Source organism: Clarias gariepinus, chromosome 16, assembly GCF_024256425.1.
Source record: "Clarias gariepinus isolate MV-2021 ecotype Netherlands chromosome 16, CGAR_prim_01v2, whole genome shotgun sequence".
NCBI lineage: Eukaryota > Metazoa > Chordata > Actinopteri > Siluriformes > Clariidae > Clarias > Clarias gariepinus.
In genome coordinates, this window is record NC_071115.1 from 13511204 (window position 1) to 13535078 (window position 23875).

General features: G+C 40.1%; 1 protein-coding gene across 2 annotated transcripts; it reads right to left on the reverse strand.

Annotated features, from left to right (window-relative positions):
* Positions 1-4426: 4426 nt before the first annotated feature.
* col1a1a (collagen, type I, alpha 1a) lies at positions 4427-21961 on the reverse strand. Of its 2 annotated transcripts, none has more exons than XM_053515357.1 (51): positions 21742-21961; positions 20055-20246; positions 19314-19336; positions 19039-19074; positions 18380-18472; positions 17924-17998; positions 17678-17722; positions 17397-17450; positions 16914-16967; positions 16745-16798; positions 16596-16649; positions 16448-16501; positions 16308-16352; positions 16134-16187; positions 15765-15809; positions 15627-15680; positions 15070-15168; positions 14913-14957; positions 14689-14787; positions 14528-14581; positions 14273-14380; positions 13981-14034; positions 13749-13847; positions 13446-13499; positions 13233-13331; positions 13090-13143; positions 12914-12967; positions 12736-12789; positions 12585-12638; positions 11297-11341; positions 11085-11183; positions 10837-10944; positions 10401-10508; positions 10255-10308; positions 10047-10100; positions 9676-9783; positions 9418-9471; positions 9257-9310; positions 8976-9137; positions 8751-8858; positions 8410-8517; positions 8221-8274; positions 7977-8084; positions 7836-7889; positions 7617-7724; positions 7382-7435; positions 7195-7302; positions 6825-7104; positions 6409-6599; positions 6066-6308; positions 4427-5804 (listed from the first exon to the last, which is right to left on the reverse strand). In XM_053515357.1, the coding sequence occupies exons 1-51, from the start codon at positions 21821-21823 to the stop codon at positions 5658-5660; spliced, it is 4350 nt and encodes a 1449-aa protein (XP_053371332.1). In that variant the 5' UTR covers positions 21824-21961; the 3' UTR covers positions 4427-5657. The 2 variants fall into 2 exon arrangements, with proteins under 2 accessions (XP_053371332.1, XP_053371331.1); XM_053515356.1 differs by having other exon boundaries at positions 19314-19339.
* Positions 21962-23875: the final 1914 nt, after the last annotated feature.

Genomic DNA, 23875 nt, shown 5'->3' on the forward strand with positions numbered 1-23875 from the left:
CAACGAGGGAAAGGGGAAATGGATCTTTAACCTCTCTAACAAGACTTCTTTTGCTTTACACGTGTTTGTTTTAAGAAACAATACATGTGCGCTGTACACACACGCATACAAAAACTAAATAAAATATGTTTCATGCCCACACGCGTGGTCACAGTGTTATAGTACACGCGTGCATGGATGTTGATTGTACCAGTAAGAGATGCGCACTACAACCAAGCAGGGGAGACGATTACCCACAATTCCGCAGCGCAAGAGAGAGAAAAAACATTGGCTCAGTTGTGATCACGTGACTCTCGGCGTCAAAACAAGAAACGCATGTGCGCTACATGATACTCTGTACTCGTAAACTAAGACTTGCTCGTTTTTCAAGTCGAAATTTATTAAAATTCTTTGCTCATCTTGCGGAACACTCGCAATCCGAGGTTCCACGGTACCTGCATCAGCCGAGTCCATGGACATCTTTATGGTCATCAACTGAAACCATCCTCGAGAGCAAGCCAGAGCCTTCCATGTGACGAGATCTACAACCAGAAGTGGGGCACCAGGTTGAGTCAGCCATGTCCGGAGGGCAGGAGACACCTCAGAAGTGCCATGAGTAATGAGTGTAAGAAAGAGGGAGAGAAAAAGAGAGGGAGAGAGAAAGAGTTAGGAATGCTAACAGTCACATAATGTATAAAGTGAATGTATGTTTACTGCAGAGTACAAGCAGGTGCTTCTGTAGTACTGACTATGACAGCATAACTAAAAACGAAAGAACAGAAGGAAACAGACATGAGGGCTTCCTGGAAACTAAAGCAATCAGTCACTTCTCTGTCAACAAACCTGAGTGATCAATGAGGGTGGGGGAAGACAGCATCTAAACATATGAGTTTATCATTAAACACTACGACCATGCGGCCCCTAGATCTGCACCTATTCACAAAAGGCTTGGCTAATCAAATAAGTTTTCAGCCTAAACTTAAACACTGAGATTGTGTCTGAGTCGTGAACCTTAATTGGAAGGCTATCATATAACTTTGTGGCTTTGTACGAAAAAGCTATGCTCCAGTAGCTGTGTAATATAGGGGTGATGTGCTTATATCTTCTGATTCCAGTAAGGAGTCTGGCTGCTTACTGAAGCTTGTTAAACCCAATGAGCTTCCAGCACAAAAGACAAAAGCAACAAAAAAATTCATGTTAAAAAATACATTTTCAAGCATGCCCACAGGCACCATTATCCACACACCAACAATGCAACAAAAAGTTTTCCAAAAAAAAAGTGAAACAAATAGAATTTTGTCACGGAGAAAGTTACATGTTGCACATAGTTTGGTGGAATAGCCATCTTTGGAAATGAATTCAACTTCTTCGTCCACAAGATCAATGGATCTTTTTTTCCCCCTAATGGCATATTCTAAGGTGTCCATGCCAGGATTCATCGGCTCAAATTGTGAAAAAGTGGTTCAGCCTTAGTCTAGATTGGCCACCACCAATTAGTCCAGACTACACAGTGGTTCAACTCTCCCATCATCAATACAAGATACTGGAGAGAAATTAATGGAACTCTAGAAATGAATAATATGTAAAATAACTTTACATAAGCTTATCTAAATGGTGACGCAGCTGTAATTAAAGCAAAAGGCGGTCCAATAAAATATTAAATAGTGGAACCTTTTTGTTTTATACATACATACATACATACATACATACATACATACATACATATAATAAAAGAAAGGCTTTGTCTGTATATTGGTCAAACCTCTTTTAATGATATCTTTATATTTCATACATTGGAGGAGGTCTCAGAAAAGTTTTTTGTCTGTACTGTATATCTGCATGTCTGTCCAGCTGATTTTGTCACACCATCACACAAACCTGGGTCAAAAGAATTTAATGAAAAATTTTCAGTCCTTTGGCACATACATGTGAGCAGAAAAGCATCTCAGAACAAAAAATAAGTAAAATGAGTGTGTGCATGTGTGCATGTGTGCCCTGTGTCGGACTGGCACCCCATCTAGGCTGAACCAGGCCTCATACCCAAAGTCTCCTGGGATATGTATAGAGGATAAAGCGATATAGATGATAAATGAATAATAATAATAATAATAATAATAATAATAATGGGATTCTAATCAAACAAATTAAAGCGGCAAAACTAAAACAACTGCATTTTCCCCTCAATAAATACTTCAGATTTTTTATTAGTGTATTATTTATTGTTAACCCTTTATGGCCACTAGATGGCGATATTTGTCTGTTTAATTTGTGGAAAATCAGCAAAAAAGAAAGCACAATTTATATAATACTGATTTCAAAAAGAGACAATAAAACAAACTTAAATTACAGTTTGATTTATAAATTTAAATATTTTGGTAAACACATTTGGCTGTGTTAACTAGGCACATCTTCCTTTTCTTCCTTTTGGAAATTTGCCAGCCATTCCAGGTAAAGTTGTTTTGTTTTAGATAAAATGTAAAATCATCTTTTTCGTGTTAAAACCACTGAACATGAATTATGCAGGGCTTAGCTGTTAAAGAAAGCATCTGTATAGAATTTACATTTCAGTGGCTTCTAGAACCTTCTTAAAAGAAATGATTATATAAATACACAAGTAGACAGACAGCTGTTATTAGTGGCTGCTCCCTGCGAGGGGACACCACAGTGGACCATCTGATCCGTATAACAACCTGGCACAAGTTTTACTCCAGATGCCAAGAACACTCTCATTTTTTTTCAGGCTGGGGACCAACAATGCACCCACTGGCTTGGGTTTGAGTATTGGGTGGAAATCAAACCTGGGCCTTTCACATGGCAGGCTAGAAACCTACCACTGAGCTGGCCACGCCCACCACAAGTAGAGAGACAGTGTTGTTACTCACTCTAAGTACACCCTACTTCCCCAAGTATCCATCAAGTATCCTTTCTCTATTGTTCTTATTTTGCTTATCCCTTGACTTTGCTCATTCAAACATTGGTCCGAAGGCGACGTTGTGTCCCTGGCCTGGTCGTGGTAGAACGGCATTATTTCATTTCATAAAGATTTTACCAATTAAGGCTTTAATTGATAAAAATATGTGACAAAGAACATTTCCTAAAAATGGATTCAGATACGTTCGTACACGTCTACAGTTTAATGGGTTTGCATGTATAGCTGTTACTTTGACTTTTAGCTAAGTGTTGTTCAACATGTACCCTCCAAGCAAATATTTGAGCAATTCATGACCATTTAAGACGGCTGTTGTGAATCAGATAACATTACACATGTCCATTCAACTTTTATTTTGGAATTATTTTTCATCCATGACGTGACGTGTTGAAGGGACATCATTTCAATAGTCATCAATCGTCCAAATGTTTGCTGGGAATAGTTTAAGCTGTGGAATCTGATGTAAAGTTTCACCTGAAAAGGTGACATACTGTACATAATCTGGGTTCATTAATATCAATGTAATTGATGCATATCAATGTATTTTATAAGAAGGATGAACTGCAAACACCTCCTATTATACTGTACATGATTAGATCCCTAAGTAGAGTGTAAAAGCTCCTCTGGTGTACCCTATGTAGTGCACTTACACTGGAAGGAAGAAGCCATTTGGGAGCACCTGAACGTGCTGCTTTAGGCTCCTCTCTGCACAGTGTGGCCTAGTAAACACATAAAGCCCTAATAAAAATGGGTATGTCCTGGAGGTAATTACACTTTGTCTCTGTGCCACAAATGTTATATATTCACTGCAGTGAAAATGAAATAAGGTAGCAAACTACTGGATACAAAATGAAATCAAAGCAGGACTAAGGCTCACATTTCAGCTAACCCCCCCACTACGGAAGCCTGCACATACCTAGCCATACAATGGCTTCCTTGTATCAAGCAAGACTAGCTTCCCCTCACCATGAAGATTTCTTCAGTATGCACTGGCGCAGAGATCACTTCAGTACCAGGGCTGTAAGTACAGTTAAAAGTGAAAATCTGTGTAAGCTGTCTATGGAGTGACCATGAGGACGCAGGAGATATCATCTGAGTCTCCATGGATCTACGACAAAGTTTTCCTACACGGGTGGCAGTTACAGCGGAGAGTCGGCCGATCCTTTTTTTTTGGATTATATAAGGTTTTATTCGAAGCAGTAGCAGAAGAAGAAGACCACGCTAAAAGCAGGTAATGTGCTGAACCTCAACGAATAATCTTAATGCTGTGCTAGGCACTAAAACTTCACTGCTGGTCAAATTCATTGAGTTGTTGGAAAGCTGTATGAAACAGCAAACGCAATTTTACGATTTTAATTTGAGTGTAAAAAAAAAAGGAACAATTTTACGACAATTTTGTTTCTGTTATTTTTTTCTTTAATCTTTCTTCCAGTCAAAACAACCGTAACAGGTGCAAGCTGTGCTTCATTAAAGTCCACTGGGCACTTAGGGATAAGTCAAGACCACTTCTGACAAACATTAGATCGACCACTTAACATGCTTTATTTCAGCACTCAAAATAATTAAAAACATCTCAAATTATTATACATATACAAAATAGGTACAGATCATCTTGTTTTAACCCCCTATTGTGTGTATGCTTCTCTCACTAGTTTTGGGGATCCCTAAATTCTCTTGCCTTCTTTGAAAATCCCTAGTTAAAACAACAAACAAAAAAAAAATTTTAAACTGAAAACCAAAAAAAAAAAAAAAAAATCCTGATACAGAAGTGGTAGAATGGAAGCACTTAAAGTATTCACCGGACAACATGGGGATGTTTTGTAAAGAAATCAAGACAACAACCAAAAAGTGTCAAAGGGCGTTGGAAAATTATGACTCCACCTGCTTATTTCTACACTTGAAAAGACGATGTGCATCAAAGCTTGATGACCTTCGCCTAACAAAGGTTCTGCTACAGAAACTGAAGCAAAGTCCTTTAGCAAGCGAGGCATGTGTTATAACTGGACAGCAAGAGAATATGATTTTAGCACCAAAGATCCTGTGAGCAAGAGTGAAATAATACATTACTTTAGAAACTGCTTGAACACATCCCGCTGACAGGACCTCATGAAATAGCACCTTTTTCACGCTGTTTCTTGCTTTCTTAAACATACTTCTGTGTAAAATCCTAACCTGGTGTTGGTCAACACTGGGTAATAAAATAGGTTTCTTCTCTGAGGTAGGCATAAGATATCAAAAACCCCTGTCTCGTATTTAGTTCTGTTCAGTCTGCAAACAATGATGGTGTTGATCATTTGTTCTGATGGGTAGAACACAAAGACACTTAAATGTCATTTTACAGATTTATTTAACACCTGAACATGGTACAAAGCATTTGTTTTCTCTTTTTCATTGTCCTTCCGCAGTGGTAAAAAAGTCATCTGTATCTTTGATGTTTGATTTCTTTTTCCTTTTTCCAGGGGGATTTTACACTTTACAAGTATATATTATTTTCTTGTGGCCAGTGAAACAAATGAGTCTTCTAAAGTGTCCTCAGTGTTGGTGGTGGTAAAATAGTGGTCCCAAAAAAAGCTTGATAACACATAACCACTGTCTTCTGAAGCGTAGTTCTAAGCAAGTGGACCATTCGGACAGCCAAATCGAAGTCTAGGGTTTTTTTTTTTTTAATGCATAGAAAAGATTTTTAGAGAGATGACTGCTAGAAAAAACACACACACAACACAAACAATTTCAAGTCCAGATTTCTTTTTTACAAGAAGCAGACTGGGCCAACTTCAATGCCAAATTCCTGATCGGGTGCACCAACGTCCATAGGAGCGATGTCAATAATGGGCAGCCGAGATGTTTTCGTTGTTTTGTAGTCGATGACTGTCTTGCCCCATGCACCAGTGTGCGACTGCAGAGAATAAACAAAAAAGTATTAGCATTGTCATAACAATTGCTACAACAATTAAAATATGCATATATATAATAAGTAAGTAATTAAGTAATGCTGTCACTTTTTTGGGCGTAAGCTATGCCTCAAAGACAAGCTCATTATTATTCCATCTTTTAAAAGCTTAAAGGGTTTAAGTTTTAAATTTAATGTGGATGCAAACACAACCCAGACATATAATGCCACACAGTATGAATAGCCATGACTCGGAAATTGACTCACCGTGCAGCCATCTTCAGTGACGCTGTATGTGAAGCGGCTGTTGCCTTCTGCTCTGATCTCGATCTCATTAGAGCCCTGCAGCAGAAGAGCCTTCTTAAGGTTGCCTGTGGCCTGGTCCATGTAGGCAATGCTGTTCTTGCAGTGGTATGTAATGTTCTGGGAGGCCTCGGTGGACATAAGGCGCAGGAAGGTAAGCTGAATGTTGACATCCTCAGCATTGGAGCCCTCACTGCCATACTCAAACTGAATTGGAGAGAAAAAGCACAAAAAAAAGGTTGGTTGGAAACATGGTGCATCATTACTAAGGTAACAGGAATAATGTTTTTCAAAAGAGGACCCTCACCTGGAAGCCATCAGTCATAGCCTCTCCGAACCAGACATGTTTCTTATCCTTGATGTTCTTGCTTGTGTACCAGCTCTTCTTGGGAATGTCAGCCTGTGATGGGGAGACACAGGTCTCACCAGTCTCCATGTTGCAGTAGACCTTGATGGCATCCTGGTTGCAGCCCTGGTCAGGGTCAATCCAGTACTCACCTGTTTTTATAGGACAAAAGAACATACCAGGGTAAATTCCACAATGCAAATTATTTCTTTTTTAAATTTAACATATAATATCTTGATAGAATTCCACTATGACCTATTTCTATTAAACTAAAAAGAAACCCAAATCTCTCTAGAAACCCAGTATGTGCTTGAATGGCAGGTTAAAAATTGCCTTTTTAAAATCAAAATTTGCAAAGAATGTTGAGCTGTGCATACCGCTCTTCCAGTCAGGGTGGCACATCTTCAGGTCGCGGCAGGTGCGGGCAGGGTTCTTCTTGGTGCCGTCGGGGCTGCGGATGTTCTCGATCTGCTGGCTGAGGGACTTAAGGGTGGTGTCAACTTCCAGGTCACGGTCACGCATCACATTGGCATCATCGGCACGGTATGAGCGGTAAGGATCAGGGGCTTTCTCCTGAGGTGCAGCAATGAAGCCAATGTCGAATCCACCGCCAGAAGGTCCGGGAGGTCCAGCAGGTCCAGGAGGTCCAGGAGGTCCCTAAAGCATGGTGGAAAGATTGGTGTAAATGGCTGTCTTGTGTGTTGGTTGAAAACTTCAAAATACAGTTAAAAAGAAGGGGAAGCTCACAGCTGGTCCAATTTCACCAGTGCGACCACGAGGTCCAGGGGGTCCAATGGGTCCAGGAAGTCCACTCATGCCATCTTTACCAGAAGATCCAGAAGATCCAACAGGTCCCTATTATTTAAAAAAAAGGACCTTTGTATAATAATATGTCAATCTATTACCTGTGCTAGGTGAAATAGAAAAAACTCACTCTAGGTCCAGCAGGGCCAGAAGCACCAGCAGGTCCAGGCTCTCCAGAAGGTCCCTATAGTAAAAAAAATATATAATAATAATCATCTTACCAGTTTCCTTTCGTTATTTCATTATTGTGGAAGCATTCTGTCTGATACTGTATGTAAATATTTAAATTTTTTGGAAGAAGAAATGAAGAAATAATATTGTGGATTACAGATGATCCTCCATCATACAAACAGAACATCACTTACAGGAGGTCCAGGTGGTCCCTGCATTCCAGTGAATCCTCTGTGTCCCTTCATGCCTCTTTCTCCAGCCTCACCAGTCTCACCTTTGTCTCCACGGGCTCCAGCAGGTCCCTACATAGGGAGATAGACGACCCGGGTTAGAGTGTTATAAACTACCTAACTGGGTCACAACTAATCAGGTCTTTGTGTTGTAACAACAGAATGACTTAAGTATAAACTTACAGCAGGGCCTCGGACACCAGAAGGACCAGCAGGACCGGCGGGACCAGCGGGACCCTAACAGAGGAAAGAGACAATTAGGCTGAGTGAACTCATTCAGGCACTCATGACTAGATCATTTTCTATTGTAAAATAAACACTCACAGACTCTCCACGATCACCAGTCTTTCCAGCAGGGCCAATAGGGCCAGGAGCTCCAGGGGGTCCAGGAGCACCAGGAGCACCAGCAGCACCAGTCTCACCACGTTCACCCTATAGTGTACCAATAAAGGGCTTGGTCAACATAAGCAAATAACAGTCAGGGAAAGCCTATGTTCTCACTATTTCATATCAATAAGAAGTATTTACAGTTACAATTAGCAATAATATTAATATTGGTGCAGTTCACCTTGGCCCCAGCAGCACCATCACGGCCAGAAGAACCCTCATTACCAGGAGTTCCCTATGAACAAAATTTTAAACATATTAGTTTATGCAGAGTAGGTTAAGACTTTAACACACATTTCTAACAAAAGTCTAGATGTCCTTGTTCATATTATGTCTGCAAAAAATGGGGTGCAGGGGTCAAAGTACTCACCTCACGACCAGGCTCGCCTGGAGGTCCAGCTAATCCTGGGGGTCCCATGGGTCCAGGGGGTCCACGCTCACCAGAGGGGCCACCAGGTCCCTGTTTACCAGGCTCTCCCTAGCAGGTGACAAGAGCAAGTGCGGGTTGATGTTCATGCAATTCCATAACATATTTAGAAGAACTTCTGAACCAATGATGGTTTTATCATGATGCGGTAGGGTATATGCAGATCTTCTAATGTGTGCAACCATGCAAAATGGGGTTATATGCTTTCTGTGTTTAATCACTTAAACACAGTGTCCTAAAGAGCTATTGAGAGTATGTTTAATGAGTTCACTTGGGATACTCACGGATGGTCCTGGAAGACCAGGGAAACCACGCTCTCCTTTCTGTCCAGGGAAACCAACAATACCACGCTGTCCAGCAAGACCTTGAGGTCCAGGGATACCAGAAGAACCCTGTTAAGGAAAGCCAAGGCTAAAGTCTTATACCAAACATACTACATGACCAAAAGCCATTCTTTTTCTTGCTTTTAAAGAATGAGGTTATCTTTAGATCCAGTATGGGAAACTTACAGGGGGACCCTCAGCTCCAGGAGTTCCTTTCTCACCAGGTGCACCAGGAGCACCAGCAGCACCAATCTCACCAGGGCGACCAGCAGGTCCGGTCTCACCACGAACACCCTTTGCGCCTTCCTTTCCAGGGACTCCAGGAGGTCCAGGTGGTCCAGCGTTACCCTGGAAAGAAAATGGCCAGGATGGAACAGTAATTAAATGTGCAGTCAAGGTGTTTTAATGAAGCTACATTGGAGAAGTGGTTGAAAAACTTTGCTTTGTATCTATAATAAAGCACTTACAGCAGGGCCAGGAGGTCCAAGTCTTCCAGCAGCACCAGGGAAACCAGTAGCTCCCTTAACAGATAAAACAGAGATTGATCTAAATATTTAACAACCTTTACTTTTAAGACAATATAAACAATAAAGTGTTGTATCATTTTCGATAGTGATACAGTACTTACAGGAGGTCCAGCAGGACCACGGGCACCTTTAGGACCAGTAGAACCAACAGGACCCTGTGAGAAAACAATGTTGTTGGCTGTGTTATAAATATATTCAGCTCAAATTTTTATAATTGATAGTGTTATCAAAAGGACATACATATAATGAAGGTATATGGATAAAGTATTTACTGAAGAAATTCGTTATAATGCGCATTTTACTAACAATCAAATCAAATTATGTGGTTTCATCATTTTCTACAAAAGTTAAAAAATTACCTGAGGTCCAGCTGCACCTGTAGCGCCAGCAGGTCCGGGAGCACCAGCATCACCCTTAGCACCATTGTCACCAGGCTCTCCCTTGGCACCAGGCTGACCATCAGCACCCTATATAAGGCACATGGAGATCTTAAGTACAAACTGTTGAAAAGCCAAATAAGGACCACGAGAAGATGCAAAATCTCTATTAATTCCACACACATTAATAGTCATTTGAGGCTTAGATTTCATCCGTATAATGCTGAAATTGATTTTAGAGGTATAATGAAATTGTTGGTAATGTTGAATTTTAAGTTAAATTCTTAGACAATGTGCTACATTACTATGTTTCAATATAATTGAAATCATTTGAAATTCATATAGATACTCACAGGTGGTCCAGCAAATCCGGCAGGTCCAGGCAAACCAGTCTCACCACGCTCTCCCTAGAAGTGAACACTAGGTCAGTCATTGGAACTAAGACAAGATGCAGACAGTAGTGACAAAGTAGTGACATAGCAATAAGCATGTCATGATTTGGAAATCCAGAAAAGAAAAAAATCCAGTGCATTTGGTATCCAGAAAAGAAAAATCACTCACAGGGGGTCCACGGGCACCAGTAGGTCCAAGAGGTCCAGCAGCACCAGGCTCTCCCTTGATAGCAAAAGAACAAGTTAATTTAGTCTCAAATATGTCGTAATATTTGGTGCTGATAAGCAATAGATGTGGACACTGAAGAGACTAACCTTGTCACCCTGAGCGCCAGCTGGTCCAGGAGGTCCAATAGGTCCAGTCAAACCACGGATGCCATCCTTACCAGGGGCACCATCACCACCCTTAGCACCTTGGTCACCCTATTTAGAAATGTAATGTGACATCAGTATTTGCCTAACGGAATAGAGTACACATGGGGAAGAAAGCTTGACATAGTCAAAGTTATCAGTCAGTGGAGAGAGTGTGTACAATGCCTCTGTATTGCATAAAACTGGTTTAATATTCGCACTGAAATTTGTTACTTTATATAGCAGTCCATTGTGACAATGCATTATCCATTATAAACTTTTAACCACAATTTTTACAGGAGGAAAATTATTGTTTTGTAAGTTTTTTTTAAGTTAGGGTTTTTGAAGTTAAATAAATGAAATCAAAACTAAATTTTCTGTGAAGCATCATGGTACTTACTCTGTCTCCCTTGAGGCCTGGAAGACCAGAAGCACCACGCTCACCGGGCATACCCTGAAGACCAGGAGCACCCTGAGCACCAGGGGCACCAGGAGCACCAGCCTCTCCCTAAAGAAACAGAAAGAAAATTGTCAAGACTATTAATTAGCTTAAAGAAACTTACTGTGTATCAAAAAGCTTTATAGAGGTTCTTTCAAGGTTACAGTTCTTTCATCTTACTCACAAATTGGACATCATTTATCTCTTACCTTGGCACCATCGTTACCAGCTGAACCAGGAGAACCACGAGAGCCAGCAGGACCAGCAATACCAGGGGCTCCACGCTCACCGGGGAATCCTCTATCACCCTAAGCACACGGAAAGAAGGGAGAATGAGTATCGTTCTGAGAACTCATTTTCTGGTTTAGTTTGCAGATTTATCAAATACAATCCCATAACCTATATAGCAATGGATACTTACTCTAGCTCCACTAGGTCCAGGGGCACCAGCTTCACCAGGCACTCCCTGTAACAAAGAGGTTTATACTTGTATTACAGTTTTGAAGTATCTCAAATCTTCAGGTTTCATACACATGCCTTTACATGGGCCTGTGTAAATACTGTAACATTCTGACCACCTGCCTAATATTGAGTAGGCCACACTTTTTCTACCAAAATACCCCAGACCAGGTGAGGCATGGACTCTTCTAGACCTCTAAAGGTGTGCTGCGGTATGTGGCACCAAACCGTCAGTAGCAAAAGTCCTGTAAGTGAAAAGGGGCTTGGACTGGACTTGTTTTTCCTGCTCATCCTACAGATCCTCAATTGGACTGAGATCTGGAGAATTTGGAGGCCAAGTCGACACTTGTTGTTGTGTTCCTCTAACCGTTATTCAACTATGTTTACAGTTTGGCAAGGCACGTTATCCTGCTAAAAAAGGCCACTGCCATCAGAAAATATTGTTTTCATGAAGTGGTGTACTTGGTCAGCAACAATGTTTAGGTAGTTGGTACATGTCAATGTACCATCCACATAATCTTAGGTTTCCCTAGCAGAACATAAATATCACATTTTGCCTTTCCTGGTCTGGCTTTTCCCCAGGTAAGTGATGCACATGTACCTAGCCATTCACAAGAGGTAAAAGAAAATGTGATTCACCAGACCTGGCCACCTTCTTCACCAGTTCTGATGCTCACATGCCTATTGTATGTGCTTTTGGTGGTGGATACGGGTCAGCATGAGCACCCTGACTGGTTATGGCTATGTAGCCGAATTTGCCAAAAAAATGTGTTATACTGTGTGTTCTGACACCTTTGTATTGAAATTAGCATTAGGGTCACTAATTTAAGCTCCAGTAGCTCTTCTATTGGATTTGACTGCACTCCCCACATGCATCAGTGGTAGGTTCTAGTCCTGACCAGTGCAGACTAGGAGCATCCCTCAAGAACTGCAGCTTGAAGAGTTGCTCTGATCCAGTCGTCTAGGCATGACTTGGCCCTTGTCAGCACCAGTCAAATATTGCTTGCTCATTTTTTTCTCCTTCCAACACATCAACTTCAGTTCCAAAATGTTCACTTGCTGGCTAATATATCCCACCCATTTGCAGGTGCCATTGTGATGAGAAACCCAATGGTATTCAGTTCATTCCTTTGGAACGATCATAATGTTAATTGCTGATCGGTGTAATTATTCGATTGAACTAATTCCTATCGAAGACACAGTGGGCAAGTGTACCTGGCAAATGCTGTAATTGTAAATTAATGTCTTACCTGCTCACCGGACTTTCCAGGCTCACCAGTAGCACCCTGGGGTCCAGGGAGACCCTGTTGCAGAGAAAAATCATAGTAGTGAGTACAAAAATTCCAAGAATTACTGTACTGAATGAGACTTTGGAGTCTGTCTAGAGAAGTAGGCACTCACTTGGAATCCAGGTGGACCAGCAGGTCCCTGCTCACCTCTCTCACCAGCAGGACCCTACAGAGAATAGCAAAAAAAAGTTTTTAAAATGTAATTAAATCACAGGATTTAGTTACCTACAAATAAATTCTAAATTAGGGAATTTAATAGTAGACATAGGAATACATGAAAAGATACTCACAGCAGGGCCAGGGGCACCAGGGGCACCAACATCACCATCTTTACCAGCAGCACCCTACATGTGAATATATGAATGTATACGATGAAACAATGAAAAAAAAACAACCATAAAATTATTCATGTATTTTTTCTTCTGCAAATTGTAGTAAGTTGCAAAGAATAGACATTGACACTTACAGGGGCACCAATGGCACCCATCACACCTCTCTCACCGGGTTTGCCAGCCTCACCCTGCAAATAGTACAAATATGTTACCAAATTTTATAAGCTTTAAAAATGAAACCATTCAGGAAACTGCGGGGAAAGAATGAAATACGTACAGCAGCACCCTTAGGTCCAGGGAATCCCATAACACCAGGCTGACCTCTGGCTCCAAGAGGACCTGGGGGTCCGGGGCGGCCATCTTGTCCAGAAGGACCCTGCCAGAAGCAGAGCAGATATATTAGAGTGTAGATAATATTATAATAAACGTATGCATAAATGTTGTCAATAATGGCTATTCTGTAATAAAACATGGAGTAGTTGTTACTTACAACAGGTCCCATCTTTCCGTCAGGTCCAGGGCTGCCAGGGCTACCAGTCATACCCTACAATACAGAGTAGGGAGAAGGAAGGTCCAGAAAGATAATGAAATTAATATTTAATTAATATTGAATTCATAACTAGTTAGTTACCTAACTATCCAAAGACAGATACTAAATGAGAGAGCTTTCTGGGGGACAACAATTCATTTTTCAAGCATCCTGTTTGTACTAACTAAACAGCTACCACATTGGTGTCTTTTCTAACCCTTTTAGTTCTTAAATATAAGACAAATGCACGAAACTAGTTCCTACCTTTGATCCAGGCATGCCAGGCTCGCCGTTGCGGCCAGGCTCACCAGTGGCACCCTTAGCTCCAACAACTCCAGGGCCTCCGCGCTCACCAGGGGCACCCTATAATAAAGAGAAGGACATGATGGGAATTAGCTACAGTATGAATGATTGGCAAGTGGCTAGTAAGTGGTGTACTGACATTGGCAATGTCAGCAGTCACAATTGCCAAATGTCAATTTGAAAGTTTACTTACTTTGGGGCCTCCAGCTCCATCAGCACCAGGGAAACCACGACCACCAGGAGCACCCTGCACAAGAAAGAATAGGTAGATCAGGCTTAGTGTGTCTATATCTATGCACTGTTGTATATCCTATTGGCCAAGTGCATAAATAACAAGGGGCATTATGGTTACTATTACTCTATATAGAGCAACACATTTTTTGTTAGCATTTTCAAATAAGGGATCAGAGAAAGTGATATGGAAATATGTAAACATATTGTAGAGCATACGGGAAGCAGACTGTTAGACAGTTAGAAATACATACACGCTCTCCAACGGGTCCACGGACACCAGCAGGACCGGGCTCACCACGGGCTCCTCTCTTACCCTCCTCACCAGCAGGGCCAGGGGGACCTTGAACTCCGGGTGCACCCTGAGAAGTTACGAAGAAAAGCAAGAGAGAAACACAATGAATCAGTGCAGTTCCTAACTCATGCTACCTTTTGTAGCTTTAATGTAATATAACAAAATACTGATTTTATTTAGAATTGGAAGGTAAGCCAGTTAATTATGCACTTACAGTTTCTCCCTTGGCACCAGCATCTCCTTTGGAACCAGGAGCACCAGCCTCACCCTGTAAAACAAGACAGAACATATTAATGTTTGTTAAAATAACTGCCTAATTAGTAGAATAATATTGTAATAAGTAGGAGTAAGTTGATAACATGAATATATACTTACAGTGTTACCTTTGGGACCAACAGCACCAGGAGTTCCAGCGGGTCCAGGAGGACCACGGGGTCCAGGGAAGCCAGGAGCACCAGCAATACCAGCAGCACCCTGTAGAGTGCAGCAGAGAGTTAGACCAATGTACGTGTCAATCAAAAGAAATTAAAATACAGATTGCTAAAACAAACGAAGAAACAAACAAACAAAAAACAAACCAATCAACATATCATACTCACAGGGGCACCCTTAGGACCGGGAGCACCATCAGCACCATTGTTGCCCTAGAGTGGAGGAAATTAAAATGGTGGAATGAAAGTGGAATCTACCTAAGGCTACAGCGTTTTAATGAATCATTTTCAACAATAAAAATTCTAATTAAAATGATCCACTCACAGCAGGTCCAGCAGCACCAGCAGGGCCAGGGCTACCAGGCTCACCACGAGCACCCTGGGGTCCCTCAGGTCCACGAGTTCCCTGAGCACCAACCTCTCCCTAAAAAATACATATGAGATTTGAAATTAAATGAATGCCTATCAGGAAGTCATTTTTACTGCCCCCTAGTAAAGAGAGAACGGTGTAATCAAATCATGATAGCATAAACCCTATATACCTATATATGGGAGATTTCATCTTAATGATTTACAAAAATGCATATTTCTCTACAGAAATTGCTTTCTGAGATTTAAAAAGTCACAACAGGACATACTTAATTTATTAAAGCTTCACTCATTTACCCCCTATTTACCCTACTGACACACTGACCCAGAATAATCCCTCTTTCTCTCTGGTGCAGCTAATGCAGCATTTATATTGTCTATGTTTTTAAACAAATATCAGCATGCCATAAAATGCTTAGTAGAAAAACCTACAATTAATTGAGTGACATGCTAGAACACAAAGCTAAGCTCTACAGATTTTAACTTGACATGGTGCTGATAGAGATCACTTACTTTGCTTCCGGGGCCACCGGGGAATCCGGGAGGACCAGCAGGGCCAGTTGGGCCCTGGAACAAATGATAAGAAAAAAGTTAATAGAAGCCTATTTAATGCAGAATGTGGGTGCTGTAATGTAAATGTTAGCTACTCACAGGAGGTCCAGCAGCTCCAGCACCACCATCGTTACCACGAGCACCCTGTAGAAACATTAGGTGTATTAGAGACACAAAGAATTTCAATCTCGACACCTTGGAAATGTGGATGTAACTGTGAACATCAACATCTTTTATTCAGTAGAATTAAGTAGCTACTGTACTTATATCCTTAAGATCCATTACGATGAGTCTACAATATGGCAGCAAAATCCATGCCTTTAGTCCAACCAATGCCAGCTAACTTTAGCACCTGTTTTGTGAAGTTATTGGCTTTTTAAAGTCTATGAAATGTTATGGATTTTAGGAAGGTCTAAAGAATTGAACATTTTCAGTGCTATGAGGTTCAGAGTGGGTGACATTACTCACAGCAGCTCCAGGAGGACCAGCACGGCCTCTCTCACCAGGAAGACCACGAGGACCCTAGAAAAAAAAAAGCAAGATGAAGATATTAAATCACAATGAAGCACAAGAACAATATATGTAATTCCTTCCTTTATTAATCAGATTGTGAATATGATGGTAGGTATTGGTGACACTTACCATAGCGCCAGGGGTTCCGTTCTCTCCAGCTGCACCAGGCTCTCCCTGTGGGGCAAATCAAAACTTTATAAACCACTGCTTAGTGTAATCCTGAGTTTTTTAAATGGAATTTTAATGCAAATTTAGAATGGGCAACGAACCTTAGGTCCAGCAGGGCCAGTGTCTCCCTTAGATCCATCTAGACCACTGAAACCCTAAGATAGAGGAGATGACAAGAAAGATTCAGGATAAGGTGGGTAAGGGCCACTTAGGTGAAGACAGTGCCTGGTGACTATCATGAACACTCACTCTGTGTCCCTTGATACCAGGAAGTCCGGGAGTTCCAGGGAATCCACGAGCACCCTGTGTAAGAGAGCAGACAAAAAATGTGAGATACTGGACATTGGTGAGATATGTGCTCTGTTAACAAGACCAATGGCAAATGCAGAGTTACTAACCTGTGCGCCAGCAGGACCACGCTCACCGGGGCGACCAGGTTTGCCAGACTCACCCTAAAGAAGACAGGAGCAGTTAATAAAAAAGACTAGAGAGAACAAAGAATTTGAGCTAATACTAGGAATATTCAGTACTAGCAAGTAGATGGTACAGACAGACTGAGCTACTCACATCTTCTCCGTTCTTTCCAGGAGGACCAGCTGGACCACGGGGACCCATTGGACCCTAAAGAAGTCAAGAGAGACAAACCAGGTTGGCCATGTGTGTAGGTGTGTTCATATTCATTTAGGAATATTGGAAAAAGAAAGAGCATAAAAACCAACAGAAAACCTATATAACATAGTAACATCACTATTAATATAATGGCTAAAATATCATGCATTATGTGAGTGCAATGGCACTGACAGACAACTGGACTAAGACTCATTTACATATATATTTTTAACACCGTTTAAATTGTAAAACCGTGTTGCAAAATAAAAAAAAAGGTGTAGGTGGTTCATTATAAACTTATATGTATTGATATTGCAGGTTAAATACAGCACAATGAAAATTTGGTATTTATTAAATGAGTAATAAGAGGGTGTGAGGATATTTGTTTATCTTTGTGTATTTGCCTGAGTGTTTGTAAATGATGTATATTCAGATACTTACAGAAGCACCAGCCTCACCAGGCTCACCAGGAGGGCCAGTAAAACCTTGAGGTCCCTGTAGTTAGAAAAAGTACAAATTAAAAAAGAGAGTCTAAAACTGTGGATAAAATGAAAAGGTTCTAAAATTAGTTTAAGTCAGCTGAGTTACTAGTAGTACACTTTAGATATAGAGATTAAAATTTACTCATCAACACCAACATCTAATATATCTGTAGAATAGTGTCAAAACACAAATCGTATTCTTAACAAACAGCATGAATACTTAGGTAAAACAATGCTTACAGAAAGTCCAGGGGGTCCAGGGGGACCACGGGGGCCCATGGGTCCCTGAAAAACACAGAAATGAGGAGCATTAAAATCTTGATATTGATTACTGATATAGAGAATGGGATTAATGGGAAATTAAGTGTATTTTAGAGTTTGCAAACAACTTGGTTGTGGCTGAATTTTGTGTTTAAAAAGGGAGGCATTATTGTATATAGTGTTGTGGTAATGTATGGAATTGTGCATATGCATGTCTTTTCTTACCATTGGGCCAGGAACAGACATGCCACCACCACCGGATTTCTCATCATAACCTCCAGACATCTGAGGAGAAAAGTTCTGTGGAAAATACATAAACAGGGTTAGTGTGCGATTATGGAGAGTGAGATTTTGGTATTAGAACGAATAGTTACGGTACTGAGATACACAACAAGGATACTCAAAAGTCAATGAAAAACTACAAGTCAATTAAGTCAATTAAGCTATGATTTTAGTGTGTAACACTACATAGAGGAATACTGCAAATACCACAGGGCGCTGTCCATTGTAGTGGTGCTGAACTATATTTGTACTGTAACCAGTGTAGTTCTGTTAGACATTTTTGGCCTGTGACTTCCTTTGGTTACCAAATTAAACTGATTGATCAGCAGTAAGATGGGGCATAAACATCTGTTTCTTTTTCTGTGTGGTGTGTCTGGCATTGTCCAGGTGTCTACTTACTCCGCCAAGGCCAGGGGGTCCAGGGGGGCCTGGAGGTCCAGGAAGTCCAGGTTGTCCAGGAATTCCGTCATTGCCGGGAGGACCAGGAGGGCCCTAATAACAGAGGAAAAAATAAGAGTGTGTATGAGCAATAATGTCTTTGGGTAAGAAATGTTTCTGGCCTAAAATTTTCGTACAATACAGAATCTAGTTATGTTGATTTCTGTATTTGCATTAATATCCATTTCTTGCATTTGGAGAACCACCTAACTATAGATGAATGGTATTCAACAACTGTTTACAGTCAGCATACTGGCATTTATTCCTTAATTTAAAATAAATATATTGGTTAAAACATGACATAAATCTGTATTCCATCTGTGCTAAATATCTGCATAATTTTTATATTTATATTTAATACTGTATGCCAAAAAATAAACTGATGTGTTAAAGAATTGCATTAGGAGGTATAACCAATGCAGAATAAACACTAACTATGAATTATTTACAGTATAAAATATCTATTTATGTATTATACATCACTCTAGTATTTATTACAGTTATTGACACCAGTGTTATTGGGAAATCATGTATTGTATGTTGGAAATGCCTTCCCATGCAAATCTGGAAAGTAGTAGGTAACATTAGTTATGGTATTTTAAAAACAAAAAGAAACCTACCCTGTCACCTTTCTCGCCAGGCACACCCCTGGGGCCCTAATAAACAGCAAAGAAAAAGGATTAGATACTTGTGGTTTTCCCTTCAATAACATGAATACATTTGATTACTTTGGAGAATTTAAGATGATTAATTCATTGTGCTATACTGTATATACCGTAATATACTGTATTTTAAACAAGATATGTATATGGGAAAATAATTGAGTAAACAAACAATTGAGTAAATAAATAGGGATAAAATAATTTTAATAGTTATGATGATGAACAGAAATTACCTCAACTGAAGGTTCTTGGTATTCTGCTAAATAGAAAAAAAGAAAACATTAGAAAAATCAATTAATAAAAAAAAAACCAATAATAATTTCTCTATAAATCTAGTAAAAGACATGTTTTGGCCTAGTATACCCATGACCTTTGCCACTTAATAACTTGACTACTGTATGTCCCTGTGCCCTGTTTTATCTAAAAGAGGGCCAGGATCTTGGGACAAATGTGTATGGGAGCATACTGGTAGATGTGCACAATCTCTGGTATAACCAAAACAACAATAATCCATCTAAAAAAGGGATCCATTTTGAGGAATTAGTTGATAATCTATGGGCTTTACTCTAAACACTGATTCTGAAACTTAATCAGAAAGAGTCAATTGTGCTTTTCCAAAAGCAAAACATTCCCACAATAAAAAATATGGTGGCTTTCACCTCTTAAACCACACCCCCTTTCCTATAAAATGCAGTGTTCTGCATTTATTTGGTTTTGTAATCGTTTCGTAATTGGTCTTGCATGATGCAGAAAATGCTGTATATTTATGAACCACTATATACACCCGGAATGCAATAAGATCAAAATAACAATAATATGACACACAAATAGACACAGTCATCTATATAGTGAAATGGCCATGACTTTAGTGACTGTCATAGAGTGATTAGTGTGAGTTAAATTGCCTGAATTCCATTCTGAACTAGTATTCTGGAATAGTGTGCAATTTGAAACACAAAGGCTAGCCAGCCTACCATCATCAGGGCAGACAGGGCAGCACTCATCAGGGGGAATCACTGGGTTCGCACAATCACTCGTATCCTCGCAGATGACTTCGTCGCACATGACAGTGCCACTGTCGCAGACGCAAATCTGGCATGGCTCTGGTTTCCACACATCACGATCATTGTAGACCTGACCGTCTAGCGTGCAGCTGCTGCCTGTGCCTTTAGTGAAAGAAGAGAGAGTATGTCAGTGTTGTAACCAAACCATTCTACCTATTGTGCATAATAATAATAATAATAATAATAATAATAATAATAATAATAATAATGCCATTATTGCAGTGTTTTATTTTTGCAAGAAATTAAACTGTTTAATATTAAGTAATGATGAGGATAAAATGAAGTTTTATGCTTATTATCAGAGTACATCCTTTGGGCTAAAAAAAAGTCAAAGCAACATAATGAAAATCTGAATTTTGTATTTTACCAACATGACAAGTACTTCTAAAAATTGGTGGCCCTATTTTGGTAAATGTTTTAAAAAGGTAAAAGGTATAGCTACAGTAATAGAAACAAATAAGCCTAAATGCTAAATGAATGTGTGACACTAGGTGGCGCAACACCATGTAAAACTGTATCCTGTAGAAAAAAAAAAGTTCAGAGAAAACTTCCACGTCAACGATTATCAGAAAATAATTGAAAACTGTCGGCTTGGCAACGACTTGCGTTTTTCCCTTTGTGGAAAGTCTGCAGAGCCCACATATGTTTTACATTATCACAAAAAAGGGGGCGGGGTGAAAAAAGGGTGGGGTTTCGGAAGCAGCTGCCAAAATATTCCATTTTAAACACAGCCACGTGGAGGCGCTGCTGGATCATGGGAACAGAATTATGATCACTTAAAAGTGACAAAGATCACAACGTCTAAGCTTCCAATCGGTTAAAAAAAAAAAAAAACAATTTAAATGTTTCATCTCCTTAACCACCAACATTAAAAAAAGTTCTTTGTAAAAAAAAAAAAATGCTAGAAAAAAAAAACATCCTTCTGCACTAATGTGTTTTCAGTTTTCCACTCCATCCGCTGATCCAAAGATGAGATCATCACTTTTTCCATAAGGAAAAAAAACATACTCAAACTCATTCTCAAGAGATTCATTTAATGGAATTCGCTTAAATCTGGATCTTAAAACTCATTTTACATCTATTCACAATATCCTCAATATTTTCCCCCATTTCCACACATGCTGCCTTGTAAATTTGACATATATCTCCAAATCATACCAGAAGCGAGTTATCAGACGAGTTGAGTAGACTCATTTTCTCCTGCCTGGACAATTTAAAGGTAATGCAGATTGTAATATTAGTGCTGCAGGCAATAGAAAGCGCAGGGGTGGGTGGGTGGAGGGACGCGTCTCCAAACCTGCACCAACTTGCCTCCATCGACTTGAGCTCGCAAGCATGCAAAAGAGGGTCATTGGGGGCTAGTGAGCCTCAAACCCCCCTTTTTCTCCCACTTCTACTCTTACATTCAAAATGGGATAATCACAACCATGAGAAAGATGGAAAACAGCACTGAGCAACCAGAACAATTTTGCAAGTCCATAAGAGGCGCTTTTCCACATGGGGCCCCTGTCTTCTGCATCATCCTGGTTATTGCATCGCTTTCCCTCAGTTACTATAGGTACAGCAAAAAAAAAGAAAAAAAAAAAGGTATACTCACGGTCGTCCTCGCCTTGTCCTCTTGCTAAAAGCACTGTTGCGCTGAGCAACAGCGCCAGCCGGATATCCACAAAGCTGAACATGTCTAAATATTAGACATGTAGACTCTTTGAGGCGAGGGAAGTTTTCTTTTTTCTCCCTTTAGACTCCAGTCATATACAGTAGGGTCCGGTCTCCTCTGATTCCAATGCGGACCCCAGCAGAAACTCCCTACTGCCCAAGCAAACTTTTTACCCAAGCTTTTATACTCCAAAGTTTTGGGGAGGTACCGGCCACACCAGAAAACTCGGGCATGTTCCCATTTAACGGAGAAAAAGTCCCTCCTTCATTAGACTAAGGGGTTGTCTTAAAAACATCTCTCTCTCTCTCTCTCTCTCTAGTCTTAACATCTGAAGAAACTTGATATTTTAAAGAAAAGGTGAGAGTTAAGCCAGCAAAAAAAAAAAAACAATTCAGTTGGACAGAGTGGCATGCCTTCATCATCATTCAGCTAAAAGTTACTGATACCTCACAAACGCATGGAGAATATTTTCAGGTATTTTCAGTACCTAGGCCTGGATATTTGTAAAATCAGTGCGCTCTGCTTTGTTGTCTGAATGTACACGTCTACAATAGAAAAAGCTCCAGTGCTAAATGAACTCATGCTTTAGTACTAAATATGATAGCAGTTTTTATGTATACGTTTCAGCACAGATTTTTTTTTTATATCCAGTTGTTACAGATGTGTCTACTCATGCTAAATGATGGACACATAAAATGACAAATCTCTTAGGATTTTCTGGTGCAAGACTAACCAGGCCTGTAGTGAATAATTCACTTGAATTACTTGTGCAGTTTGTCCGAGGTTTGTGCAAATATGATTAAAATTTAAAGAGCGTTTAAAATAAAATATGAAATCTTTATATTAATCTTATGATTCATATTAATCATGATTTGTAAATAAAAAAAAACTAAATTATGGGTGTTGGCAACTTGTTAATAGTGCATAGATAGCCTATATTTTAAAGTTTTAATATAAAAGAAAGTAATAACATATGACTCATGGGCTGTTGTGTAGGAATGTGAATTCATCTGGGAAGTGTGCGTGATTTATGAATACTGTGAAACGCAGGTGCAGTTTTGAACCAAGGAAATAAAATTAATAAAATAACTATTTACAATTTAAAATTTTTTTTCATTGCATTAAGTAAGAATATTTATTAACTACAGAAAAACAGACCTGCAGGGTTTAACAGTGATAGAGAATGATGCACAGACACACAGTGCGCTCCGGCGCGCGCCACGCACGACCCGCTTTGCGCACATGCGTACTGAGGTAAAAAAAAAAAAAAAGAAATCAGTAATTTGATTTCAGGATTTCATTTGTCTTCCGCAGACGTCGCATTTGTGTGAGGATCCAATCGCAGCTCTGCCCCCTCATTCTTTAACTTCGTGCATTTTCCACCATCCAAAAACTGACTCTGCTTTCTTTTCTTTTTTTTTCCCCCTTTAAACACCGGGAGGTGAAGCAGCCTGGGCGCTCGTGAGAGAAAACGCCACCTCATCGCCTTCAGGTGCGTTTAGGGAAAAGTCTCAGAGGAAAAACTTCTGCTCCTCATTGTTATAACAATGCTTACTGAAGACCTGCTGCCAGGGGAGCTATAGGGGGATCAAACAGCGTATACATTTAAACTCTTTGCATTACCACGCAAAACCTCCAGATGGAAAACAGCATTTCAGACAAAATCAGATCCTTCTGATCTAATGCTTATTTCATCTGTCTAAAAGTCTAAACAAGATTACAGACCATAAGAGAATATGAATTTTTGTTATGATTATCCTCAGATATCCCCAAATCTTTAACATCCATTTTTCCCCTATTTATTCTAGACATTTCTGTCATTTTCTCTACTCTGTTCCTTGCCCCAAATTCACAAGATTCCCATACGCTTTATTTCTGGAGGTTACCTTGGTAGCAGTGTAGCATGGTGCTACACTGGGTAGCTTTGCCACCTTACAGTCCTCAGCTCGGTGAAATCCCGAGCTCAGGTGTTTGTGCATATTCTCTCCAAGTCTGCATGGGTTTCCTCACGGTTCCCTGGTTTCCTCTCACCCACTTTCAAACACATGCAAGTGCAACTAAGTGTCTAAATGTG